The sequence below is a fragment of the Tiliqua scincoides genome, chromosome 5 (assembly GCF_035046505.1).
Source record: "Tiliqua scincoides isolate rTilSci1 chromosome 5, rTilSci1.hap2, whole genome shotgun sequence".
NCBI classification, from domain to species: domain Eukaryota; kingdom Metazoa; phylum Chordata; class Lepidosauria; order Squamata; family Scincidae; genus Tiliqua; species Tiliqua scincoides.
Window position 1 is genome coordinate 92235274 of NC_089825.1, and position 19221 is coordinate 92254494.

Here is a 19221-nt window from a genome sequence, read left to right on the forward strand (position 1 = left end):
ATTTTCTGAGAGGCGAGGACAGATGTGACCCCACAATTCATGGGCTGTCAGATAAAGAAGTGGGGTTTAGTGAACTGGAGACTTCCCAAGAGGGAGGAACAGATTGAGAAGGCTGGATTCTCAGCAGGGTGAGGGTGTAGAGAAAGATGTGTAGGCTTGGGTTGTTTCCCTAGAAGCCCAAAATCTCAAAGTGAAATCTAACCTTTTTTTTTTATAATAGGTATTTATAAAACCTTCCTTTTTGGGAGTCTTCAGGAAAGACTATTTTCTCCTTTCCCGTTTTCTGTAACATCTGTTCATAAGCTGCCCAGCATGCCTCTTGATCTCTACCCTCTACCCTCATTTCATTTCACCATCCCTAAAGTATTGCAGTGTATATTCAGTGCACTCGAGCCAGTGTTCAAACTGGATATAAGTTAGGCAGTTTCTGAAATCCAAGTTTTCTTAGCCCAGAAATGTCGGTGCCTGCATAATAGTGGAGCAGTTAGGAGGGAAAGCTTAGAACCAGCAATGGTTGCTGGTTGCATTGGTTCTAGTGAAAGAACCAACAGGAGAGGTGAAAGGTAGTGTGTGCTGTGATGGAGAGGTGGAAGGGAATTGGGGGTGATAAGAACAAGTAAAAGGGGCTGGAGGCAAGGGCTTCTGGTTTCCACATGTGTGCACTGACTGAAGCCAACCCCAGAGACAGTCAGACAGACACCCCTTGCTGGTCTTGGAGGCATTTATTGGCTGTTGCCTTCATTAAGCTGAGATGTTTTGATTGCTGCAGATGTTGGGCCCAACGCTCTGAACAGTGCAGTCGCTGGAGTCTGTCTTACAGAGATCACAGTGGCAACTGAGTGCCACGGGATAGGTGAAGGATGGGTCCACGCCTGATGGGCATCCGCGCAGGAGCACTGTGTCATAGCGGACCTCATTGTAGGTGCAGACTCTCTGATCAAATGCCGACAATGCAGTCTTTAACACCTTCTCCTGGAAAGGATGGGGGTTTAAAAGTGGAGGGGGCTATGCATAACTGGCTTCCCCAGAAATCTTTGAGAAGGCAGCAGCCGAATAAATGAGCTAACTGTGTTTTACACTTTTGTTGTTCAGAATTGGCCCCTATAAGAGACTGGCACGAAGTGTGATGTCCATGCACTTTGCATCCCGTGCCACCCTCCCGTCATTCACAGACCTGCATCATAGGATCAAAAAGCCAGCCATCCTTCAGGCACATCAGCACAAATAATGGCTCAAAGATGATGGGCTCTTTCTCCACAATAAGCTGTAGAGTGCCCAAGCCCTTACTGGCAAACTGTAGTCTCACAAGAACCAGTGAGGTGGTCAGAAGGCCTTTTGAAGGCTGGGTAGGGTGCACAGCCTCTCCAGCCCTCAGAGCACCTCTCCATGGGGAGGCAGCTGGCACAAGCCTCCCAGGAGCTCTTGCGCTTGTGGACCCCTCTCAAGGTACACCACTGCCTGCGTTTGATATAAAAGACTCCCCCCAGCTCCACTCCATTGCATGCAGTCTTAATACTGGTGCACAGATGTTCAGGATCTCCTTCCACCACCACTATCCTACACCCTGCTCAGCTGCACAAATGCTCACACACCCTGGTCTCACAGTAGCCACTGCAGATGGAGGTGGTGATGGTCATGCAGACAGGGCAGTCATCCTTCTCGGCCGCAATGGTGGCATTGACAGGGTGGCAGGCCAGGCTGCTGGCTGGGCTGCTCCTGCGGCTGGCACAATGGGTGGCAGCCAAGAGTATGAGTGCTGCCAGCAGGGGGTTCTTTCCTTGGACCTAAGGATGGGAGATAAAAATGTCATTGGAGAGAGAGCATTCTAAAACAGAGCCAGCATGCACCTGATGATACAGTTGAGGTGGGGTGGATTAGTGATTTCTCTGAAAGCTCGGACATGTCTCAGACAGTGAATAATATCTCGGGTCAGAATTTCTTGATTTCATGCCATCTTTTGGAGTGGTTTCGGGGTAGGGTAACCAATTGGCAGCAACTCTGAGAATGCTCACCTCCGCATCTGTTTGTCTGATTACCGCCCCGCCCCTTGATAAACCAGCTGTTATCTTAGATGCACTGTGATTGGGACCCACTTGAGGAGCTGGTACCTCAGTCTGTCCACTTTCCCTCTACCTCAGGGCTGTACTTACGAAGAGGATATGGCACAGACTTGACCTCTTTGGGGGTTGCTCTGATTCCTTCCTGTACACTAAAACAAAAAGACTAGCCCAGCATTTTCAATCCCTGTGCCACGGCACATTGGTGTGCTGCAAATGGTTTGCAGGTGTGCCATGGGACTTTGGGGAAGGCGCATATTATTAGGACCACTGGGGAATGTGAGCCCCTGGTGGGCAGTGCAATGTGCCTTGACGATTGTCAACAAACCAATGCCTTGACAATTTTAGCACCTCCTCCGTGTGCCATGTGATGAGAAAGATTGAAAATCACGACTCTAGCCCTTTGATTTAGGAATGATGTCGAAAAACTGTACAGATACTATTCAGCCCAATTGTTTAGTAAGAAGGAAGCCCTGTTCTGCTTCCAGTGTTTTAGCTAATGAGTGCAACATCACTGGAATGGCTGACAAGCCAGTGGCCACTTACTTGTAGATTGACATTTAGTTTAAATAGTGGGTTTTCTGCTAAGATACCTAAGCCGCACAGGAAGGTTTTAAACAACTGGGTTACTATCTGCTGTTTATTGGGGCATGAAGCCCAAGGCCCCCCCCCCCTGTATTTTGAGCTGTGTGCTTTCCATAATCCCATAATCTCTGGCTATGAGCCTGCTTTTCTATTGGAGTGTTAAGGGTAGAATAATTGCTGAATGCTAACTCTGCACTGTGAGTTATGCATATTCCAAGTGTGGATCTATTTTACTGAGTCTCCCCTTCCCCAGAGTGTGGCTCTACTTTACTGAGCCTCCTCTTCTCTCCCCCCTCCCGTTGTGTGGAAGATCCAAGCTGTTGAGTTACTGTGATTTGTATTTAACTGGCATTATCTGATCGAGACTCTCTTACAGTCTGATCCTATGCAATAGAACGTGCTCCCAAGTAAAACTGCATAGGGTTGCCTCCTCTGTAATATAGTGCCAGCCACTTCCACATCTTTCATTAAAAAGAAAAAAGTAATATCTGTCAATCTTTAATGACAGTGGCTCATGCTGTCCCCTAAACAGAACCTTCAGTTACCCTTGTACAGCTGCCCCTTCTTTGCACATACCTGTATCAACTTCATCACGGCACCTGGGCAGGATGGCAGCAGAATATCCCTTTCCGTGTTGTGCATCATCTTTTATATAAGCTGCCCCCTCCCAACACCTGACCAACAGGAGCCCCAAGGTCAGACAAAGAGGGGGCAGCATGTCTGTAAACCAGCATGCAATGTCTAAGGAAGGGTCTCATCCACCCCCACACATACCAGATAAAAGGCATTCTAGCTGTCCCTACCCTAACCAATCGCCTTCTCTCTGGAGTCCTAGCTTTAGCTTTGTGCTGATAATTCTGCCAAATGCATCAGTAAGCGCTGGTAGTATCGAAGATCTGTGGAGCTGCTATGGTGATTCCTTTATCACAATTTGGTCTCCTCTTTTCTTGAACATGACCACCTACGAGTTTCCCAGTTTCACCTCACAACAATCCCATTGGGGAAGGTTAAACTGTGAGAGTGTGATAGTTCCAGTGATCTGCATGAATGAACAATAAATAGAACATGAATCTCCCTTTAACAACGAGCAATCCGCTACCAGTCACTCAGTTATATAAAACTTCTGGGATGAATTTGGGCTCTGGCACATTTTTGGGATTGTTGCCCCCCTTTAAAATCTTAAATAGGATTGTAGCACTGGGGCTATGGATTCCAGAATTCTTGCATTCTGGAAGTGAATGGAGACTGGTTTTATGAGGAGATGCTAGACGTCTTCGAAGAGAAGGGATTGTCTTAGAGGGTAGATGTGATGGTAGCGCTTCCCTTGCTCCTTTCTCTTCCCCCATCTGTTTCCCTTAAGGAAAGCCTCTGCATAACTTTCAGTAAGAAAGAGGCTTCCCTGAGGCACTTTAAAAGCTTTGCAGAAAGGCATGGCCAGAAGGACAGGTCAGTTTCATGGATTCATTGTCATCTTCATCTGGGATCTCCAAGGGTTGTAGGTCCTAATCAGCCAACCTACTAGGACTGGCATGTGCCACCTGATAGGGCATCTGAGCCCACCTGACCAGGTCAAAGGGTTGGTAGGGGTACCCATGTGATTTTGAATGATTCAAGTAGGTGAACCAATAAACCGTGGTTTCCTAAGCCCAACTATGCTTGTGTATGTTTTTGCTGAGGTACCTCAGGGTAAGCATCTGTGTGTGGTCAGGTTTTCACCCACTTCACAGGGAGCAGAGAAGTGTTATGAACCCCCGAAGCCGATACTAGTGTAAATAATGAGATTTAGACTGCAGTCCTATAACACTTTCCTGGGGGTAAGCCCTGTTGAGCACAATGGGACTGATGTCGGAGCAGGTATGCATAAGATTGTATCTATGTTGGCAACCTTCAGTCTCGGAAGACTATGGTATCGCGCTCTGAATGGTGGTTCTGGAACAGCGTCTAGTGTGGCTGAAAAGGCCAATTCGGGAGTGACAATCCCTTCCACACTGGGAGCAAGTGCATTCTGTCCCTGGTCTGTCTCCCTGGCTATGGGCCTTCCTTCTTTGCCTTTTAGCCTCAGACTGTTGTATAGAGATTGTATAGAGATTGTATAGAGGGGAATTATTTTGCTTTTATGTTTGTCTCTAATGGCCTGCTTGTGTTTTGTTGCTAAGCTCTGCACCTGGGCACTGCCAACACCTTTGCCATTTTCTAAGCCTGCTTGTTCTTTCCTTGTTGCATTATCCAAATATTCTCCCCACTTCTATTTTTAAATGAACCCTCTTTTTACATTTTAACTCTGTCTGTGGTTGACAGATGAACTTGATCAAAACTTTGCCCTAGTCACCCTTGACCCTTGACTACTCACTATTGGATAAGGTTGCTGGGTATTCTCCGCGTAACCGGGAGGAAGGCTTCTAAGGAAAATCTCTCTGTCAAGCTTTGTCTTTGTGGTGGCAGGAGAATATACCAATGTTGACCTTGCCAACAGGCAAGGGCCAGTTTGGGGAAAGGAGAGAGGGACTAGAGTCTCCTTCCCGAATCACAACAAGAGTGGGGTGACAAGATGCTGCAAACCAAGATTCCTAACAGAGCACCTGTGGAAAGGGGAGAAAGAATTTTGAAACTTTCTTTTGCTGGAAAGCCTTGATCAAGTTGCATCATTGCCTTGAAAGGCCTCTTCTGTCCTCATCCAAGATGTCGGGTGAGGACACTGGCTGATTGCGATTGCTCTCTCTCCTCAGGAAAAATGTACTCTGTGTGTGCTCAGGAAATGTGTCTTCATTTTCACTTTAGGTGTACAAGGGCTCAGCAAACTTGAAGCAGGTTCTAAGCCAGAACCTAAATCAAATCACCAGTGTTGGGGTCATGCTCAGAAAGCCACAAAAAACAAACAAACAAAAAAAACAACCTCTTCTGAGAGCCGGAAAAGAGATGGCTTCTTCCACCCACCCACCCAGTGCTGCCTGACAATAGCAGAAAACAGAACCACTGGAGATGTTCTCTAGACCGTGGATTTCCATCTCTTATCCAAGGCTGCGCACACTGCGCTACACCAGGTGTGTTGCTAGGCAAGTAATCCCCCATTGGCCTTATGAAATCTCTTCCAACTGAGCTGCTGAGCAGTCTGTCCCTGACGCCAATCCCAGCCTGAGCAAGAAGGGCACCACTGCCACTTAATATGAAAAGCAGGTGGGGAGCCTGCTCCAACCAGCCCCTACCTGCTGTTCCTCTGAGGTCTTTTTCCAGCCATTCCCCCATCTCTTCCTCATGTCTGCACTGCTAGGGCTGGTACAGAGCACCGAAAGTTGACACAGCCCACTAAAGACAAGAATCTCCGAAACCCCAGCTGCTTATTACAAATTGCATATACAGTAATTTATTTTTTTTAATGCCTTTATATTCCTCCCAGGAAGTGCAGGGCAATGCACATTGTCATTACACCCCTGCAAGTTAGGCAGAGCAAATGTAGCTGATCCAAAGTCACTTGGCTTTAAGGTTGAATGGGGAAGTGAAACCTGGTTTTTCACATCCTAGGCTGATACCATCACTGCTGCACTGCACTGGCTCTCGTGGTTCTTTGTAAGTGTAATCAGATCTTGGGCCAGTGCACTGAGCATTCTTGGGAGCAAAGTGGTTTCTTGGAGCAGACCTGGTGTTCCTTCAGAGCATTTCCTCTGACAATATAGATTCCCCCCTCTCCCAAGTCTGAGAATTCAAAGCTGCTGCCACAATCCAGGTGAGGAGGCATGGCTGTAGGTGAGATTGAAGTAAACCAGGCACTCAAAAGGGGCAATTTGGTAGACCATTCTCTTCCTGCATATTTGGAGCAGCTATACTGGTATTTTGGTAGTGTGAATTGACTCCCCTAAGGTCAGTGTCACAGAGCCATCAGAGGGCAGCAATTCAGTTGCTGTCAGTGCATGGCAAAGCAGGAGCTGATGCCTAACTCCTGCTTCAGGTGCCATGCAGTGTGTGTTGTCCACTTTCCACCTGTAGTTGCAGTTTGACTCGCTTGCTCGAGACATCTTAGAGTTCCCTGTTTTGCATTCACCTTTGATGCCGTGTGACCTCCTCCCTCCTGCTCTCTGTTTAGAATGACTAGATGGAAAAGATGGCAGGATTCTTTTGATCTGCTTGGGAACTGTGGTTGTAGGTCACTAGGGTACTAAAGTGTGGTGTAGTCCAGGGGTCTCCAAACCCCGGCCCGGGGGCCAGATGCGACCCACTGAGAGCTTCTATCTGGCCCGCGGCCAGCCTCTGATCCCCTGAGAGCCTCTGGACCAGTTGACCAAACACAACCAGAGCTATGCTTGTGGAGTGGGGGAATGGGGGTCCATTTAAGAGTGTGGTTTATTTCTTGGGCTGTGTTGGTGCTTGAAAAAATCCTGGACATTTGAGCCCATTCATTCAAGTGCCATCTCTAATATATTTAAATTTTATATTTATCTTTTTTTCTGGCCCTCGACACTGTGCCAGACACTGTGCCAGATACACTGTGTGTATCTGATGCGGCCCTTCGGTCAAAAAGTTTAGAGACCCCTGGTGTGGTCAATGGGATAGATTTTCACCTGAGCTCAAATCCTTGCTCAGGATGTTGATTGGGTCACATTGAGCTAGTTATATCTCAGCCTAGTCTGCTCATTGGGTTGTGAGGATAAGGTTGGGTGGGAATTCACATATACTTCTCTGAGCCCCTTCGGGAAACAGCAGGATAACATTATAATAAGAAATGCTGACTTGCTGTCCTCTAACTAGGAAAGGAGCTTTATCTTGGCATCTAGTTCCTCTTCAGTTTGCATCTCTTAAAAATCCTAAACCTATAAAGTTGCCTTATATTGAATCAGACTCTTGGCTTATCTAGCCCAATTCTGTCTGCTTTCCAGGGTCAGATTTCTTATCGCCTCCAACCTGATCCTTTTAACAGGAGACGCCAGAGCTTGAATCTGAGACCTGAGCATCCAGGCATATGCTCTGCCCCAGTGAGAGCAGTGTCCTTGGAAAGACCCATCTTAGGCCCAGTTGCTGAAAAGGGATTCTGGGAAGGAAGGATGACCTTAGATTAGCAATCTCCTTACCAAAGAGAGCTTTACTGGAAAAGAAGGGAAGCTTTGCATCCTGTCTGGCTAATTTACTAGCTATATTGATCTGTGTTACTTCAGGTGCATGGTGTTTGTGCAACATTGTGGCATGCTATATTCAGCAATTGTCAGTGACTTTTTTTCTTCGTGGAAAGGGGGGAGGGGTCTCTTCATCAGAAGAAATTATCAGTCTTCAGTCCTCCTCAAGTCAGATGTTCTACATGACAATACACTGTACTCCAAAACTTAAGGCAGTTTCACTCCTTCATACACCAATTGTAGGATCAGACATGACAGATGAATCTTGTAGACCTGTGCATGTGATCTTGGAGGAAAGGTACCATAACACTACACAAGCATCCTGCACCTGAAGGGGGCAATATAACTAGTCAGCTAGACAGATGGGATGTGAGAGTTTCCCCTTTGATTTTTCAATAAAGCTGTCTTTGGTATGCAGGTTGCTTCAAGGCTTGTGTTCATAAAAAGGAAATACTTTCTATACTGTACTTGAATGCCGGGGAGGGAGGGTGGGTAGAGAGAATCCTACATTCTTGCTATCTAGCTGAAAAGGGATTCTGGAAAGGAGGAAGGTAGCCCGAAATTAGCAATCTTCTTAACATCTACTGTGTAAACTAGCTATGGGAAGAATGCCAAATGGGAGGGATTGTGACTTTTAAAGATAATGACAGTTTTTTTCAGCTGGCCGAGGGTTGCTCATCCACCGCAGCACCTGTAAGCCACAACTCTGGAAATGAACTTGGGCTCTCTCAATCTAATCTACTTTGTGCTGTGGTTGTGAGGCTAAAAATGGGACATTGCCTTGTACACCTCATTGAGCTCCTGAGAAGAAAAGGAGCATATAATCATGATGCAATAGAGATGTTCTTAAATGTTTTTATTTTTTCCACAGATCACGTTTTTCCCAAGGAGGTAAAGTGCAGAAAGCAGTGCTATGTGTTTTTATTCCAAGGGTGCATTTTTATAAGTTATAATTGCTTTAAAAGCATACTTGGTAGGTGATATAGGTGGTATAGTGTCAACAGATGCAGCCACAGTCATTGCATATGCACTCCCTCCAGTCTATTGTTTTCTGCAGATCTCAGTTTATTTATTTTTTTTGGCAGATTTTGGTTGTTTTTTGTTTTTACAAAAATGAGAAGTGCAGAAAGTGGTATGTGTTTTTATTTCATTATCACTGAAAAATCATACCTCTAGCAATAAATACTAAAGTATGAAAGAGCAGCCTTGGCTTCTGAAAGTGAGAGACTAGCTCAATAGTATAGCACCTGCCTCACATGCAGAAAGACTCGGGTTCAATCCCTAAGATCTCCAGGTAAGGCTAGAACAAGCCCTAGAGAGCTGTTGCCAACCAGTGTTGAGAATCCTAGCTTAGTTGAACCAAGGGGCTGACTCAGCAAAAGGCTGTGACTGGTCACACTGGAAAGGAACTACAGTATCTGCAGAGTAGGAATAAGATTTAGCCATGAAACTGCATGCTTGTGATTGTTCTACTGAAAGCCAAGCATTGTGTAGCTATTGGAATGCTGAGATGGTCAGCTTCTTTAATAGAGACAAATTATGCTGAAGCCTGTAACATATTTCTCCCACGTGATCTTTTTTCAAACAGTGTTGGTTAGAACCACAGCAAGTTCTTGTACCTGGAAATGGTTTGCAGGCAAGCAGCACACAAATAACACAAAAGGGACCCATGCCAAATGGCTTTTAATAGACTGCAGGCTGGTACTGGATGGAGCCATGCTCAAAAACACATGGAAAATAGTACAAACCAAGGTCACCAAGTGGCTAACATAGCGATTTTCAACCATTATGCCACGGCACATTAGTGTGGTGTGGATGGTCCACAGGTGTGCCACAGGAATCTGAGGGGTGCCACTGGGGATGTGTCTTGAATATGTACATGTTAGGCCTTGGTTAGCATGTGGAGCCTAAACCAAACTAAGTCAGTAACGGAGAAGCTGATAGCAGTTCCTAGCTGCAAGAATGTGAGTAAACAAACAAAAAGATTGTTGTCTCTCCTTTGCTGGCCAGAAAGGACAGACAACAAGAATTACAACCCATTGGAATGTAGCACCTTTGCAGACAGAAAGGCGCCCTATCAAGTTGATGAAGTGCAGCTGTGGCTCTCCAGTTGGGAGGGGTAAGAACTAGGAGGGCTATCAACCAGACCCACTCTGAGAAGGTTCTGTCCTCAAAAGTTTCTGATTGGACAGTCTAAATAAGTATGAAGTCACCTCAGCTCTATTAGCATAAGAAGTATAATAATGAGGGTGCAAGGGGGTGTCCGGGTCCCTTCTTGGACAGAGGTTTTGGGTGCAACATCCTACACGAGGTGAGCTCCACTGTCCACCATGGGCATCTGGCCTCACAGGTAGCCTGGAGATCTATAAGAGTAACTGACCCAGGTGAGAGTTAGGGTTGAATTGAGATAGCCAGCTAGCTTTATTATTTTATTGCTGATATGTTTCCTAAATGTTTATGGCTCTAGCATTTGTTGCCTTATGTAACCTTATGTATTTAATAAACTAAAATCTCTTTTACTAAGTTGTTTCATTGTCTGTTGGGGACAAAGGTTCAGAATCCTGCCTAGCCGTTCAGCAAGCTACCAAGTGCTCATTGAGGTCTAGTAACTTGAGAACTGAAGCCTTAATTGGAGAAAGCACTCAGTGCCTGCAAGGGATAGAATTAAGCCTAGAGGGTCTCAGTGTCCCTGGACTGAGACACTGGCACATACAGGGTGGTGGCAGTACTACTGAACAGGGGGCCTTGAGGGCTTTAGGGTTCAAGAACCAAGAACTCTGAGCACCCCAAACCCCCCTAAGTTTGCGACAGGATATGAGCCCCTTGCCAACAGCACTGTGTGCCTTGTCAATTGTCAAAAAACTGATGGTGTGCCTTGACAATTTTAGTGCCTTGTTAGTGTGTCACGAGATGAAAAAGGTTGAAAATTGCTGAGCTAGCATTTTGGGAGCTGTGTGCTCAGAAGGCTTCCTTCCTTCCCCAGTTATGTTGGGGGCTGAGCAATCTGCATTATGATCGCTACATAGCCAGGAAGTCTAGCCTCCTTCCCCATTTGATTACAATACTTGCAGGAAAGTAGGGTACAACTAGACAATAAATATGCTCGTCTGTATTTTTTGCATGGACCAAATAGAATAGGGAGATTGTGTCATTCCTGCTATTTACCAGTGTGTTTCCTTTGTTGTGCAGTTCCAGGGTGATCCAAGCACCCTCCTATACAATGATTTAAAAAAATCAAAAGGGTAAATTAAGTGTAAATAGGATTTAAGGCAGAGGTTACTTCTTGCATCCTTTGACAACCCTGTGCAATAACTGTTTCAATCCCTAGAATGATTGAGCTCTCCTGTTCGCATTACACAATTCCCTGTCCTTTATTTCATTTTCTCAGCCTCATTCTATGTATGTTTGCATATAAGTAAATCCTATTGAGTTTAAAGAGCAGGGAAGTGGACATATGAAGGCAGCAGCCTTTGCATTTGTCTCAGTTATACTGAGATGCACAGGAGTGGCAACAGGCTATAGGTGATTTATGTGCTCCCAGACGTGTCTGGTGGGCCACTGTGGCATATAGGAAGCTGGTCTAGATGGCCTTTGGTCTGATTTAGCAAGGCTCTGATAATGACAATGTTGAAAAGCAGTATATAAATATTCATCAAGAGTAGTTCACAAAGTGGTTTACATAGTAAAAAAAAAATCTGGGATATAGAGTCAAGCTTATTTTAAAGCACCCAAGCTCATTATGACACAGCCTATGGCCATGCCCACACAGGCAAACACTGTTAAGATTTACACACAAAGGTTTCTGAGGGCACAATCCTAACCAGGTCTACTCAAAGTAAGTCCTATTTTATTCAATGGGGCTTACTCTCAGGGAAGTGTGGTTAGGATTGCAGCCTAAGGTAATTTTGAATCTGAAATTGTCTATGTTGCATGCCTCACCCCAAACATGTGCCTTTTTCTGAATATTTTGAGTATTGCTTAGTATGGTCACTTCACACAATGAACACCAGAAGCAAGTTGTAGAGAGAGATTTTCTTCTTTCAGGTGGAGAAGGAAGGGGACCCAAATGCTCACATCCTTGCTACACCTGGGCTGTTACACTGGCTTGGGTTTCCCACTCCCATAGCACTCGTACTCTGTCTCATACATGAGAGGCACACACATGATCTCTGTCACAGGAACCTTGTAGGAGGAGGTGGGTGGCGGTTCCACCGGGCAGAAGCGGTCCCAGGTGCGCTTAGAGTCATGGGGTGGCTGGTACGATTCCTGTTTCAGGGTGAGTAGGCCTCGGTGGGGCACAGTGGTTGTGTTAGGGAGAAGGCGGGGCACCCGGGTGGGGCTGGGGTACAGACTGATGTCCCGCATTGGCCCAACCTCACGGATCAAAGGGTAGGGAGCCAGCGCTTGAGCATCCTTCCTGGCGTAGCCTGGTAGCAGCCTCCTATAGGGGAACGGGGAGAGAGAGAGAAAGCAGTGGTAGAATCAGAATTATTGTTTTCTTAGGAAGGAGTATGAAACAAAGTAAGCTAGAAGAGGAATTGAGGTGGGAGAAAGAGTAATGAAAAGGAGGTGTGTGTGTTTACACCAACAAACATGCACTTTCCTCTCTGAAGGGTCCGTGTGGGTCTGACCTGTGGGTGCAGGGACCCGCAGATAACGGAATCCCAAATCCGTGGATACAGTAGGCCCAGTGTATGACCAAGATCTGCATATTTTCTCTTCTGAGAAAATTGATTTGAATTTAATGAGCTCCTAAAAGAACAAAGTACTTATTTCTGGTCATCACTTGCTATGTCACCTGCTTAATGACATCACTTCTGGCCCTCAGCAGATGCCATGAATGCTGTTCAGCCCACTGTATGAAATGAGTTTGACAACCCTGGGTTACAGTGACCAACAAGATCTGGGTTCAAATCCCCATTCAGCTATGAAAGATGCTCTCTGGGGGACCATCTCTTTCAGTATCACCAACCTCACATGAGCATAAACAGGGGTGATCCTGCATAATACCCTCAGCTCCTTGGGAGGACAGCCAAGTAACTAATAACATTCTTTAGTAATGCAGAAACCCTGAAGAACATGGAATATTCAGGCCATATTGCTGATACTATATTTTAATATCACTAGCTACCTTGGATGCCTCTTTCTTTGGAGGGGAAAAGGAAATTTGTTTCTATTTAATAAAAATGTGTTTATAAATAAATGAATTTCACTTTGCACGAATTATCCTTTTTAAGTTTCTAGCTGATGTAGTTGTCAGATGAGCTTGAAAGTGGGTGTGCAATATCTGATAACATCTTGGAAGCCTATAAAGCTCTGAGTAAGACTTCCAAGAACAGGGCTTCTATATCCTATATAGCAGCTTTCCTAGGCAAGCTGATACAGGTTACACTATGCACAATTACTGCAGAACAGATGAATCAAAATAAGAGAAACCTTACCAATGGCTTAATTTCCATAAGTTGTACAGGTAGCAGAATCTGAACAATGGCTCAATTTTTTTTAAAGAGCCCAATATAAACAGTTCTGATATAAAGAAGGAAATGCCTAAAACCAGTTCCCTCTGTGGGTGGAGTGGGGGAGAGCTAAAAGGGTAGTCTGAGAGTGACAGAACTGTTAGGAATAAAGTGGTGGGGGTAGTGCAGTAAAGCAGGGGTAAGAGAGGTGATGGGCTGTAAGTCAGTGAAGAGCACTGCTTTGCTGTCAGAAGAGGTCTAGGTTCAAATCCTAACGGCAGATTCTCATGTTCACCTGAATGTAGACAATGACAGAGTGCATAGGGGGAAGGACAACAGAAGTTCCACTTACTCTGTATAGGGCCGGAAGTCCTGGGCAGTGATGGTCAAATAGGGTTCATCAAGCCGCAGGACCGCCTTGTCACGGATGTAGAAAGGTCTGCCTGCTAGCTCTTTATTCTCTGTGCTGGGCACAATGTCCTGCAGGGAGGGATGACAAAAGGCCACTGTTGGTGGAGGAGTATGGAGTCCTAGACTATACTTTTTTTTTTTTAATCTGTTGTTAAATTATGTTTTAATCTGTTTTTAACACGTTGTAAGTCTCCCTGGGTCCCTTTGGGGAGAAGGGCGGGGTATAAATAAAGTTTATTATTATTATTATTATTATTATTAGACCACCCAACCAGGCTTCCTTCTACCACAGAGGCTCAGTTCAACTCAGTCACAGCTTCCATAGCTCCTTGCATGGGAACACAGAAAGGGAAGACACAAGCCAAAGTGTGGTGGGGGCGGGAAAAGGACAAGGAGGAAGAACGCCAGTCTCAGTGCTTCAGAAGCAGTGCTGACATAGGTGCACAAGATATGTGTGAATGCTATGAGCAAACACTGCACACATTCTCCTCCACATAAACACACATGGCAGGAATACAACGAACCCCACCATGAAAGGGAGAGAACTTCTTGCGACCACCCACTGATCCAGGGCAGTGATGCCCAGTGCCAAACTCTCACTCCCTATCCCCCATTCTTCCAATCAGTTTGGACATGTAGCTTGGTGGGACAAGACTTGGTAGATCTAGTCCACTGCCACTAGCCCAAGAGATCCTATTCCCAGAGGGGTTCCCTGGGCAAAACTCCTCCCCAAGAATGCTATTTAGGGTTGTTAAAATACCCTCCCTCTGACAGTAGTAGCTGCAGAGGGGAGAGGCTGACAAATCCACAGACCCCAGAACACAGCAGAGGTTTTAAGCCAAAAGGTTTTATTAACAGATGGGGAAAAAAACAATGTAAACAGGCTTGGTTTGTCACAGATAAATGCACCCTGAATGGTGCTAGTTCTGCAGGGAAGCCTGACGTGTGCAGGCCATGCAAACTAGGTCAAGAGTCTGGATCCCAACTTGGCCTAGCCTGAGCTGAGGGGACAAGAGCTCCCAACATTTGGAGGGGGAGGACAGACCAACATAAACAGAACCTAACACTCCCACTGATACTTGGTCCCTGTCTATGTCCCTGGGGCTCTCCCCAGTAGCCATTCACTCTGAATGTCATTGCCAGTCAAGCACACAGAAGAGAGAGAGAAAAAATCTCCTCAGGCCTGGTGACCTTCTCTTTCTGGCCCTACTGCCCTGGCTCTCTAATTTGCTAGTTCCTTCTGGAACCTAAAGCACCTCAGATTTGGAGGGAAAATCCTCCACAATAACCACAACTGTTTCATCACAACCCCGAACAATAAATTGCTCAATTTAATGGACACCCTGCCTTTTGCAGTTTGGCATGCCAAGTGAAGCATCCTTTATGAGGGGCACTCTGGCGCACAAGATGAAACCCCACGGGAAGGCCGTCTTAAGGATGATGACATGCAGGATGGCCTCCCCTGCCCCCCTGAAATCCAATACCTTGGATGCGCCATTTGTGAGATGCGCAGCCAAGCCAAAGGGCTGAGGCCCAGCGTGAAAGGTGGGGTCGTGCGGCAGATTGGGCCAGCCAGGAAAACGCTCCTTCATCTCACTCATCTGGTTGGCCATAGTCAGCGGAGTCCTCCATGCTCTCAGCTTCAGCTGTGAGGGAGAAGAGCAACATGGAGTAGTGGGGAAACAATGAGAAGAAGGGGGAGATTATGGTCAAACTTGGGCTCTGGACACTACTCATTTGAATTCCCATTATCACCATTGTGAAAATCCCATGTTCCTGAAGGGGCAGTTGCCATTGTCTTCACCATTTTTAGCCTCAGAACAACCCTGTGAGGTAGACTAGGCTGAGGTCAATCACTCAGCTTCATAGCTGAGCAGAGATTTGAAGCTAGGGCTCCCTGGACCTAGCGTAATCACTATACCACTCTTATACCCTCGCACTTTGTTTCCCCAACCTCTAGGTGTTCAAAGCAGTAGCATAAAGATGATTTGATTCACCCTCACCCCTTAGCCTATACCATGTATTTTTTTGGATAGCATCCTCTTGTCCTGTTCTCCAAAATCCTCCAAGCTGCCCACCTCCTTCTCCAGCAAAACCTGTCACCAACAGTAAAGGGGGATGCTTGCCCCTGTAGGGATAACCCAAGCCCCTTCCTGAATGTTCAGGTGTCCTTAAAAATAAAGCACAAGTCTCTAGCCCTTTCATTGGTGGAGATTATAAGGAAAGGCACTCCAGCTGCACTCTGCCCAGTTGTTCACTATGAAGTATAATTGCGCCTGCTTTCCACTCTTCTATTGAGCGTAAAGGCACTGGGATAGCTGATAATTGTTAGTCCCTTACTATTAAATTGCATCAAATTACAATTACATTTGTAATGTTTAATGCAATTACATGACTTTAGTTATGATATTCTGGCTGTTCTGCCACCACCACAACAACATATCTGGCTCTGACCTGTCCCCAGTGCTAATTCCTGAGAGTTGCCTCCTCCTTGGAAGCTCAAGTATTCTGGCTCCCATCACCCTCTCCTTTACCCAGCAAACCCCTCTCTCTTCTAGGGTACTGAAGAGCCTTGGCATTCATAAAACCCATTAACGTGTCTTTCTTACAAAAGTTTTGGGGCACATCCCTTATGAAGAAAGGCTATAACATTTGGGGTTCTTTAGAAAAAAAAACACCTGGGGGACATGACTGAGACATACAAAATTATGCAGGGGATGGATGGAGTGGATAGAAGGATGTTCTTTTCCCTCACACAACACCAGAACCAGGGGACATCCACTAAAACTGAGTGTCAGGAGAGTTAGAATAGACAAAAGAAATATTTGTTTACCCAGTGTGTAATTAGTCTGTGGAACTCCTTGCTACAGGATATGCTATGGCATCTGGCCTAGGTGCCTTTAAAAGGGGATTGGACAGATTTCTGGAGGAAAAGTTCATCACAGGTTACAAGCCATGATGGGAATGTGCAATCTTCAGGTTTTAAGCTACCTCAGAATGCCAGGTGCAAGGCAGCGTCACTAGGATGCAGGTCTCTTATTGTCTTGTGTGCTCCCTGAGGCATATGGTGGGCCATTGTGAGATTCAGGAAGCTGGACTAGTCTTATTAGACTCTACTCCTTTTGCAGCCATCCCAGAACTAGGAGTCCCTATCCCACTTGCCAACTCCTCTCCAGATGCAAGCCTATGCAGACTTATCTGGAAGTCCTATTCAACCTGGTGCAATTTACTTTTAGTACACATGCACAGGTTTGCAAAGTCAGCCTCCTCTCCTGCGTCCCTCCCTACCCCGTATTCTGTGCAAAGATCTGAGAATTGCCCCTTACCTTCTCTTTCAAATCTTTATTATAATAGACTTCCCAGTTTGGGTAGGCAACAGCATAGCGGGGATGAGCCAGAATCCCCCCTTGGGTCTTTGGGCCATGGGCAAGTTGTGTGGTGGTTGCCAGCCGTGGAATAATCTCCTCATCTCGCCATGGTCTTTCAGAGGCGGGGGGCAACGGCTCATGGATTGTAGACTAGCGAGGGGCAGGGGAACACAAATGGGAAGAATGAGCAAAAAACACAAACACAACTTGGGGTTTCTGACACCCCACCCACCAGGGCCAGCTTTCAGCCAATTGGACCAATCGCTCCCAACTGAGGCCCGCGCCTAAGGGGCCTTCACACTAAACATAAAATTAATATTTTTACCAAATCATTTCAGTCACTGAAACAAGTGGATTTGTAACTATTTACGTTTCAAAGGTCATTACACTTTTTGTCTGTTTACGTGCATGCAAATTTATATGAAAATGTGCTTAGAGATCCTTTTGGTCCAGCAAGTCACATGCACTTTTTAAGTGCCCATTTTGATTGCTTTCTATTCTGCCTTAGAGAAGTCAAGTCTATAATAAAATTTATTATAAATTAGAGTCTATAATTTATTTTATTATACTGCAGATCTTGGCTGTGTGAACCTCGGGCCCTGCTAAAAATGTTTCCAGTTGAGCCCTGCAGCTCCTAAGGCCAGCTCTGCCACCCACTCACCTAGTTTACTTCCAAGGACCCAGGCGTCCGGGCTCCAGATCAAGTACCACTAGGTTTTACTGCTGTGCAACTCCTATTTCTCGGATCTCAGAACCAGCCACACTCAAACCAAACCGACTCGACTACTATAATCCGAATTGAATCCTGCAGTTGCTGAAAAGAAGAGGCTTACTCGTGCGTAGGGCGGCGGGAAAGGCAACGGGGGCCTATATTTGAGCCCCACTCCGCTACTGGTCAGCCTCCAGTCTTGACTACCGCCCTGGGGGGACACCTGCAACCTGGAGTCCGTCTCCCAGCCGAAGGGGAAGCCGAGGAAAGTGCCCGCCATGCTCGCCTCCGCTTTGGGGACATGGTTGCATGCTGCGACTTCTACGGCCGCGGCAAGCGGATACCTAGAAAGGGGCGGGGCGAGTGGAACGTTGGAGACAAACGTTGCTATGGAGATAGAACGCTCAGCAGCCAAGCGGAGCGTTCCATTCAGTCTCGGGATTCTACCTGAGCCGTGGTGGGGGGTCTGTTGGGCGAGTGCGTGCAAGGCAGGAGTGGCTGCCTGGACTCCTTGAGTTCCCTGGCAGGAGAGGGGCTGTGGAAGAGCGAGTCCGTGGCCAAGGCTCACCACCAAGTATTGGGTGCTCCAAACCGCCCTTGCTTCGCTTATGTGATGCTCAAACCTACCTATGTCTACTCAGAACCCAGAAACCTACCTATGTCAGTCCCATTGTGTTTAATGAGGTTTACTTCCATGGAAGTGTGCGTGCATGGGACTGTATGCTTGCCTTGGGCAAGCTGTTCCATCGTGGTCGTAGCCGTTTATTTATACCAGTGTTTCTCAACCAGTGGTAGGGATACCACTAGTGGTACTTGAGGTGGTGTCTGGTGGTACTCGTGGGACCCCTGGCAGCGAGACCAGGAACACAGCACAACAAACATTGGTAGGAGGCTCCGCTTGGCAGGCAGAACTCCAAAGCATGCTTTTCTGCACTTCTAAAGGCCACCTGTCATCCGCCCCCCAGAGTTTGTCAAGTCGCATCTGGCCTCCCAACCCAGAACTAACTGACAATGGTGTCCTCACCAGTTACTTCCAGTGGTACTTTGAACAGGTGAACCATGTGAAGTGGTACAGTGGAGGACAAACGTTGAGAAACACTGATTTGTACTGTATTGCACTTGTGAGTGTTTACATACATGTGTCAGTTTATCAGTAGTTCTTAGGAGAGCCTCATAATGTAGACTAGCATTATTATCCCCATATGGAGAAACAGAGCAGAGACCTAGAAGCTTGAACTTTCAGGTCTTATATAAGAACATGAGAAGGTCTTATAAGAACGTATGAAGAAGAGCCCTGCTGAATCAGGCCAATGGCCCATCTAGTCCAGCATCTTTTATCTCTCAGGGAGTACACAAGACAAGCACACAAGGGAGTGACATCCTGCTGCCACTCCCTTGCGTTCAGAGGTAGTCTATTTGGAAAACCAGGAGCTTGTTTACACCCATCATTGCTTGTAACCTCTGATGGACTTTTCCTCCATAAATCTGTCTAATCCCCTTTTAATGGTGTCTAGGCCAGGTGCCATCATCACA

At 46.3% G+C, this 19221-nt stretch overlaps 2 protein-coding genes across 2 annotated transcripts; both read right to left on the reverse strand.

The window, feature by feature from the left end:
- Positions 1-741: 741 nt before the first annotated feature.
- Positions 742-3233, reverse strand: LOC136652009 (lutropin subunit beta-like). The gene is given in 3 exon segments (XM_066628813.1): positions 742-972; positions 1593-1777; positions 3215-3233. Coding segments are annotated over 3 exon segments (435 nt in total).
- Positions 3234-11839: 8606 nt separating this feature from the next.
- SAXO3 (stabilizer of axonemal microtubules 3) lies at positions 11840-17968 on the reverse strand. Its single transcript, XM_066629277.1, has 5 exons — positions 17813-17968; positions 16938-17129; positions 15096-15257; positions 13553-13680; positions 11840-12185 (listed from the first exon to the last, which is right to left on the reverse strand). Exons 1-5 carry the CDS (start codon positions 17966-17968, stop codon positions 11840-11842), a joined length of 984 nt encoding a protein of 327 aa, XP_066485374.1.
- Positions 17969-19221: the final 1253 nt, after the last annotated feature.